The sequence below is a fragment of the Mesoplodon bidens genome (genome assembly GCF_964165515.1).
Source record: "Mesoplodon bidens genome assembly, chromosome: 14".
NCBI lineage: Eukaryota > Metazoa > Chordata > Mammalia > Artiodactyla > Ziphiidae > Mesoplodon > Mesoplodon bidens.
In genome coordinates this window covers 44116347-44125135 of record NC_138170.1, presented here as the reverse complement: position 1 = coordinate 44125135, position 8789 = coordinate 44116347, and the positions used below count along the sequence as shown (strand labels likewise).

Genomic DNA, 8789 nt, shown 5'->3' with positions numbered 1-8789 from the left:
GATGTCAAGTCAGGAGGCTACTGAGATTGGGGTTGTTCAGTTTGGGACTGAATGGAAATGGGCTCGTAGGACAGACAGTTTAGAGCCAGGCAAGGTCTCTTGGAAAACAGTCCCAGATTCTAGCTGGCATATACAGCTCACCATTTGTGGCTGTCAGGGCCTGGTGTCTTGAAGCAAACAGGATCATGTGGACCCAGAAGAGCCACTGGTCAGTGAACAATAGTAAGAGCACCAGGGCCTGCATTAGAGTCTGGAGTGAAAAGTGGATCCCCACGTAAAAGGAGGTCAGCAGGATGTAAAGTCAAGGATAAACGCATTGTTGCCCCAATAATCAAATCAAGGGAGGAGCAAGAATGCAAGCATGAAGCCCAGGATAGCAGGCAGCCAAGGGGGTCAATCTTGGAGGAGTCCACACAGTGCTGAGGTGGGATGGGTTGGAGTGATGCCAGGGTCAAAGAGTGGATGGTACAGCCACTTTGCATTCTGTTCCTACTGCTCTGAATAGGATGTGTCTTGTGCCATCCAAAGTTCTATCAAAAAATTTGTTTACTCTGTTTCCCTGCAATTAACTGGGAGTATGAAGGAACAAGGAAATGTTTGCTTATGGGGAAGAGTGTGTTTGTGTTGAGAGGAAGTTTGAGTTGAAAGGAACCCCAGAATTTCAATCCTGCAGGCATTTCTACTGGAATTTGCTGGAGCAGCAGGAAGGGGAGAATATGGCCACAGGGACTGCACCATAATCAGCTACACCCAGTTCTCCAACTGACTGGTTGGGGATCCATGGGTCAGGCCAAGGTGTTCTGTTTAGAAAAACTGTGAGAATGCACTTGTTTTGGAGAGGGTGGGTAACATTAGCACACACCCAGCATGGAAGCCTGAGAACACAGGGCACCAGCAGGGCAGGGGACAAAGGGAGCCTGCACCCTAGGGGTGCTCCAGGGCCTGCTCAGAAGAGGGTAGAGAGTAGGGTCCAGCTGATGGGATGCCAGTGTCCCTACCTTTACCACAACTTGTACCACAGTAGGTCAACCTTTGTTTATTTTGCACATAGGATTTCTGTGATTTTCTTTCACTTGGCTTTAGATCACTTGAAAACCACCACCTTATACCAACAGCACTGAGTGCTGTCCATGTTCTCACCTCTGTGTTAGATGCTTTCTTGGTTATTCATGTAGGACCCTCTTCTCAAGGAGTTTACAGTCTCTCTGAAAATCCCAGTTTTATCTAATGGCAAAAAGGAGAGAACAGGACTTCCCTGGTGGCACAGTAGTTAAGAATCCGCCTGCCAGTGCAGGGGACATGGGTTCGAGCCCTGGTCTGGGAAGATCCCACATGCTGCAGAGCAACTAAGCCCCGTGAGCCATAACTACTGAGACCGAGTGCCACAACTACTGAAGCCCACATGCCTAGAACCTGTGCTCTGCAACAAGAGAAGCCACCACAGTGAAGCCTGTGCACCGCAACCAGGAGTAGCCCCCGCTCGCCACAACTAGAGAAAGCCCACATGTAGCTATGAAGACCCAATGCAGCCAAAAATCAATCAATCAATATATAAATTTATTTTTTAAAAAAGGAGAGAACAATAGGGGAGCACTTAAGTGCTAAGTGTTAGGGGCTAGAAGTGAATCACAATTGCAAGGAAAAAGAGATCCCTGGATTATGGCGGTGAGGGGCCATGTCAAAAAGGTACAGAAATTTCTACCCAAAAAGTGGCATTTGAGTTGAACCTTAAAGGAGAAGAGGATTTGGAAAAGTGGGGAGGGTATTCTTAGCTTTGAGAACAGCATGAGCAAAGGTATAGGGATAGGAACACTCAAGGCCAGTTTAGAAAATAGTAGATAGAGAAAACATATGGATGACTGACAGTGTTTTCCATTTTCTTTTTTTTGCGGTACGCGGGCCTCTCCCTGTTGCAGCCTCTCCCGTTGCAGAGCACAGGCTCCGGACGTGCAGGCTCAGCAGCCATGGCTCATGGGCCCAGCCGCTCTGCGGCATGTGGGATCTTCCCAGACCGGGGCACGAACCCATGTCCAATGCATCGGCAGGCGGACTCTCAACCACTGCGCCACCAGGGAATCCCCTCCATTTTCTAAATTACTTATTCAGACTGTATCCTGAGCAAGAACAATTTCCTGTGGTTTATAAATAGGTCCCAGTTATTTTAGTAGAATGTAACGCTGATGATCATTCATGGAATGTTCCACAGAGACTTCAGTTTCCCAAGGGCCAGGAGAAAATATATAAATGTGTAAGACATGGTGCAGCACATGAAACATCATACATTACCATAGGTTCATAAAACCTAGCAAAAAATTTATGCAGAAACTTAGTGCTACTAACCAGGTAATTGTCTCTCTGTCTCATTCTCCCTCCTGGATTTGTTCCTGATTTACTATGCAAAGTGCATAAGGCTTCAGATGACATGTACCTCTGGATACAAAAGAGCGAGAATAGAAATTGGGAGATTAAAAAAAAAAAAAAAACAGGCACAAGAGATGAAGCCATTTGTCTGAGCTCACGGAGGCGGGGGGGGGCGAGGTTACAATTCAGGATGCCCATTGCAAGTTTCCTTTCACCCAAGAACTTGAAAACAGAATTCCTACCCACCTCCATAAACTGAGAAGTCACCAGAATTGGACAGAATTCCAATTCCCATGATTCCTAAGACGAGGAGCTTTTCACAAGGCAGGTACGTTTCTTGGGGGCTGGGGATCCCAATTTCCTATACTTGAGAAACATTCCATTGCATATGTACATATTATATGGTGTCCAAAAGAAAGAAGATATTTATATTGGTAATTAATTAGTTGAGGGATGGATCTGTATTTTGTTGCAATTAGCATTATCATCAATGTTCATATTCTATTTTCCAATCTGCTTAAAAGGGATCACTACTGAACATTCTCCAGACTATGATATAACACTACAAGTGATTCTAGAAGTTTTTGCAAAATTTGGAGGCTTCACCCACACACCGGTGCTCTAAATAAGAGCAAGTGTTATTAAGCAGCCCTTTCATTCTTAAAATTAGGTCATCTTATTGAGTAATTAAAACCACCACCAATAGCATTTCTGGTCATTCCAATAATCCTCCCCCAAATCCTTAAAATACTACCAGAATTGAAAAGGAAGTTCCACCCAACTTACCAAATGTAATAAAAACTGCCTGAGAAAAGTCCTTTGACAGGCAGAATTTGTAGCCAGTCAAAGAGTATTATTTTCACATAGTGTTTAAGATGTACAGAATCCTTTCTTTTTTTTTTTAATTTAATTTATTTTTTGGCTGCGTTGGGTCTTCGTTGCTGCACGCAGGCTTTCTCTAGTTGCGGCGAGCAGGGGCTACTCTTCATTGAGGTGGCTTCTTTTGTTGCGGAGCTCTGGCTCTAAGCATGCGGGCTTCAGTAGTTGTGGCACGTGGGTTCAGTAGCTGCGGTTCATGGGCTTAGTTGCTCTGCGGCATGTGGGATCTTCCTGGCGCAGGGATCTAACCTGTGTTGCCTGCGTTGGCAGGCGGATTCTTAACCACTGCACCACCAGGGAAGCCCCAGAATCCTTTCTTAATGCCTAAGGTTTTACTTGGTTCAGTCATGCTAGGGATAAGTTTTACACATTATGACGATTTTCGGAAGGAAGAGGGTAAAGGTATTCTTTTTTGGACATGCTGTCTTTTATAGTGAGATGATAACAACACTGGATTATATATTAAACCACCAGCTAAATACAAATTAAGTCCACAGGCATAATCCAATCAAGCATGACCTACATATATTTTGGGGTTTTGACATCCCAACATCTTAACCTTAGGGTATGAAAGAACTGGACTAGGAATTGGGAGATTCTACCATAGAAATCAAATCAGGATTTTCCATTCTGATCCCTAAAACAAAGACAATTTATTTGTCTTCAAATAAAAAATTCAAATCAAATTCAAATCAAAAATTAAACAAAGACAAAAACAAAAAACAAAACACACCAGCTTTCCGAGATGTGGAAGTTTAGATAACGTTTTTTCTGTGTAGTTCTCAGGAAGTAAGATTCAAGTGCCCTTTGTTTGTATTTGTAAAGAGTGGCCACACACCCAGGTGATCAGGAAACACACCTTTCCTTCCTTTCTCCAGTATGGTCTATGTAGGCTTTCCCAAACTAGTATCCTCCCAGCACTCTCTCCACTGAATGTGACTCGAACAAAGGGCTTAGGGGTGGTGGGAAAGGAGGTATCGTGGTAAAACTAGCTTTGGAAATGTGAGACGTCCACCTTATGAAGCATGGTAGCCTATTAAAGTCTGAGAAAATCTGCAATTAAATTAAGGTCTGTTTTGGATTATCTGAGCATTTCCCAAGCTAGCTTCACCACGGAACTCCATTCCCCTCTAGGCCATGCATTCTGTGAGCTACATTTAGATAAGCAAGAACACTAGCTCAGACACAGGTCCTCAAAGGCTTTCTTTGCCACTTGACAGCTTTGAGAATTTGGGTAAGTCACTTACTCTCTCAGAGTCCTGGTTTCCTCATCTGAATTATGTAGAAAAGAAATCTAGCTCTGCCAGCAGGCCCTTGGCTTCACCACCCCGCCGAGGAGTGAGCCTGGAAAGCCCACACTGGTGGGCCCCAAGTGGGACCCCCCCCCCAACCAGCTGCCGCCGGTCGCCTCAATGCCGGAGTAGAATAGGGTTCCAAGTCTGTGGAAGACATAATCTTGTGCCTGCCTGCCCGCCCCACTCTCTGACCTTGCTAGTCTCTCAGGGTCTGAGACGCTGACCTTCACTGCTCAGCTTAGGGCTCCAGAGACTCTACTTTCTCTATACCTGTCCAGCTGAGTAAACCTAGGATGCTGTTACACCTGAGGGGAGTGAGGAGTGGGCGGTCAAGGCACCAGAGTAAGAGGCCTCTGGGGCCTCAGGCAGAGTGAAACTGTAACCAGCAGGGGATGAGTGAATTTTGGCACAAACTGGGCTGCTGCATAGTAGGGAAACCCCAGCTGAGGAAGAAGAGGAGGCGGTTTGACTGGGCCATGATTGGGGAACCAATGAATTTTGTCCACCTGACTCACATTGGCTCTAGGGAGATGGGGGTTGGAGATGGACTGGCCATGACAGGTGCAGTTCAGGAGCAGATCAGATTCAAGGGAAACCAAGACAGGCTGTGGAGCAATTCTAGGGGCTTGTAGCTCCAATAGGCATGGTTCTGCTGTATGTCCAAGCGTCACTCTGTCCAGCCCAGAAGAGATGCTGCTCCTACCAGTTTCCCTCCTAGAATCAGTGACCCCAGGGCCCCTCTTTTCCCTATCTAATAGTGCCTCAAAAGGTTTGGGCGCTCGGGGCTTCCCTGGTGGCGCAGTGGTTGAGAGTCTGCCTGCCTATGCAGGGGACACGGGCTCATGCCCCGGTCCGGGAAGATCCCACATGCCGCGGAGCGGCTGGGCCCGTGAGCCATGGCCGCTGAGCCTGCGCATCCAGAGGCTGTGCTCCGCAACGGGAGAGGCCGCAACAGTGAGAGGCCCGCGTACCGCAAAAAAAAAAAAAAAAAAAAAAAGGTTTGGGCGCTGGACTCCCTCTACCCTCTCTGGCTGTAGCCCCTCCTGGAGATGGGGTCAAGGCAGCAGGACTGACCAAGTGACTACTCGTTAGCCAGAGGAGCCCAGCTGAAGCCCTGAACACTCTCAGATCTGAGATAGGAGTTTTCTTGGACTTGGAATGTGATCCCTTCTCCCGAATGACAGCCTAGGTGCCATATGCTTTTAAACTCTTAAGCTGGAACTCCTTAAATATGGTCGGTAGGTGAGATTACCAAAGCTGAAACTGGCTTTGCTGAGATGCTCCCTACCTCCCTGCCCTTCTCTTTCCTCCTGGAATGAACTGAGGCAGATGTCAAGCAGGGGCTGGGAGGGTGACCACTGGCTAGTCTACTCTTTCTCTTTAGATCTCAGACTTTAAACTCACAGTCCCTCAATATCTCTCTGCCAGTACCAGGGTCTTTCTCTAGGTAGGCCTCTAACCCTATGTTTCTGTAGCATTGCTGGCTCCCTAAGATCTTTCCCTTTTTAAAATTTATAAAAACTTTAATTAAAAAGAGAAAATAAGTCTATCTCTCATCATATTTTGAAGACATTGTATATACTCAATAAACACTTGCCTCCTTCCCTTTGCAATCCATGGTAGTATAAATCTTTCTGTGTCTCACCAAGTGTTCCAACATCGTCTCTAATGTGACCACTTTCTTTTTCCAGTCTCATCTCCCAGTACCAGGGAGAAGTGCTAACGCTCTTTTAAAGCCAGACTCTCTAGAATGTAAACGTACTAGCTGTGGGACTTAAGCCCAGTTACCTACCTTCTCTGTGCCCAAGTGTTCCCACCTGGAAAATGGGGCTAATAATGGTAACTGCTTCATAGGGTTGTGAAGATTAAAGGTTAATATTGATAAAGCACTCAGAATAACATCTGGCATAAGGTAAGTGCTCAATAATCTCATTAAAGCTACTAATAGTTTTATTTTCTAATCATACACTATACTCCAGACACACTTGGCTCTTGGCTACACAAAGATACCTGATGCTTTCCCATGTCCATGTCTTTGCTCTTGCTGACCTCTTCACCTGAACGTCCTTTTTCACCTGTTCAACCTCGTAAAATCCTATGCATTCTTCCAGGCCCAACCATGAATGCTACGTTCTTGATGAAGCCTTTCCAGATTTCCCCTAACCTGGTATCTTCCTCTTTTTTGTTTTTGCGCTACGCGGGCCTCTCACTGTTGTGGCCTCTCCCGGTGTGGAACACAGGCTCTGGGCGCGCAGGCTCAGCGACCATGGCTCATGGGCCTAGCCACTCCGTGGCATGTGGGATCTTCCCGGACCGGGGCACGAACCCGTGTCCCCTGCATCGGCAGGCGGACTCTCAACCACTGCGCCACCAGGGAAGCCCGGTATCTTCCTCTTTGAAGGAATCCCCTCAGGGCTTTGTAGCTCTCTCCTGGCTCTTATCATGTTCAACTTTGTATCCAATGAGTTTTATACTCCTGGAGGAGCAATACACACACACACACACACACACACGCGTGCGCGCGCAGCACCCAGCAGTGTGATCTAGCAGGGAAAACTTCAGGCTGGGAACCAGGAAACCTGGGCTCTGGTCCCAGACCAACCACTCTGTAATCTTGGGTAAGTCACTTCATTGAGATTTGGTTTCCTCTTTCTTAAAACAGCGGGTTGGATTAGATGAGATCCGAAGCCTCTTCTATCTCTACCCTTCTGTAAGTCTAGTGTACACCCCTTGGACTGCCATATACATGCCTGTGGGATTTCCAGTGAATAGAGGAACAAAGTTTGATCCAGAAATATCTGGTCACAAACCCTTGATTGCATTGTTTTTAAAAGCAAAAGACTGAACAATCCAAATAAATAAAGTGTGGCATATAATGGAATAGTAAGAAGCTGTAACAACAACAACAACATAGAATAAGGAAGCTTACCATGTGCTGAGAAGGAGAAAGCTTTAGGATGCATTAAGTGAAAAAAAAAAGGCAAGATACAGAACAGTGTTTGTAGTATGCTACCTGTTGTGTAATAAAGGGAGAGAAATAATAAAACTATGTATTTGATTTTGTTTATACATGCCTAAAGAGACACTGGGCAGGTATCTCTTTTAGAGAGGTGCCCCTTTAGAGTACATAGAAATTTAAAAAGTGGTTACCTATGGGGAATGGAGGTGGGGCTATGAGGTGAGTGGGGACAGGGTGAGAGTGAGAATTTCAATGCATACCTTTCAATACCATTTTGATTATTTAAGAATGTGAACATATTGCCTACGCAAAGAAAAAGCTGAAGTTAAAAGAGAAACCTCTGATGGTGACAGTATGTTTAAACAAAAACAGATATATACCTTACTTGTTGATTTTCAGTTTTCAGTGAGGCTAGGGAAGAACTAAGGAATGATTTACTAATTTATTGCTGCAGCTTTGTACTGGGGTATGAATCCCTGTGGCAATATTGTCATTGGAAAGGTGAAACTTTGGCAGTTGAGATATTCCTGGAGTTTTCTTCTCAAGCCAGCCACATTGATTCTCCAGTTCATACCACCTGTTACAGGTGCTCAGAAACCAGAGGCCTCCATCTGTCTGGGATGTGGCCAGTGATTGTGTGAAAGGCCCACAACTACAGCATCAGCATCCTTATGCTTTCTGGAGGATCTGGGATAATTCAGTTGAGGAGGAGGACAGGGGCAGCCTAGCAAATTCTCAGATCCTCTTGGAGGGCAAATTAACAGAAGAATGACTGGAGAAGGCTCTGAGTAGCACCTACATTGCCAATAGCTAAGACAATTCAGAGAATGCTTTCGGATAATTTTCCCAGCCTTCCCTAGAATCTACCCCTCAGATAGCATAAATCTTCCCACCAAACGGGTAAAATCCCCAGTTCTTCTCAGATTCAGTTAGCCCACTGTCTTAAGAAACTTAGACCTAAAAATATTTTTGTTCCTACCAGAGCCCTGTAGCAATTAGAAATCCAATATATGATTTTCTCAGCTTGCTTTGGTCTAAGGTCCTCTTTGGAGAGAGTCCTGAGAGTGTAAATTGCTTGCAGCTGAGACAGGCCCATACTTACCCAGCAGGTATTGTATCAAACCCCAGCACTCCCACTTGGCTGCTCCTGGGAAGGCCTCAGAAGAGCTTTTCAAAGCAGACCTCATAAAAACAAACACTCCCACCCCTACCCCCATCTCCTGTCCCTTTCGAAAAACAAACAATACTGCTCTGTTCACCAAACACAGGGGGATTTTCTGTTTAAAGTATTTTTT

General features: G+C 45.6%; 1 protein-coding gene across 1 annotated transcript; it reads left to right on the top strand.

Annotated features, from left to right (window-relative positions):
* Positions 1–4927: 4927 nt before the first annotated feature.
* Positions 4928–5167, top strand: LOC308628059 (CDC42 small effector protein 1-like; the record flags this gene model as incomplete). The annotated part of the gene is made up of 1 exon (XM_081254604.1): positions 4928–5167. One exon carries the CDS (start codon positions 4928–4930, stop codon positions 5165–5167), a length of 240 nt encoding a protein of 79 aa, XP_081110730.1.
* Between the last annotated feature and the right edge of the window lie 3622 nt (positions 5168–8789).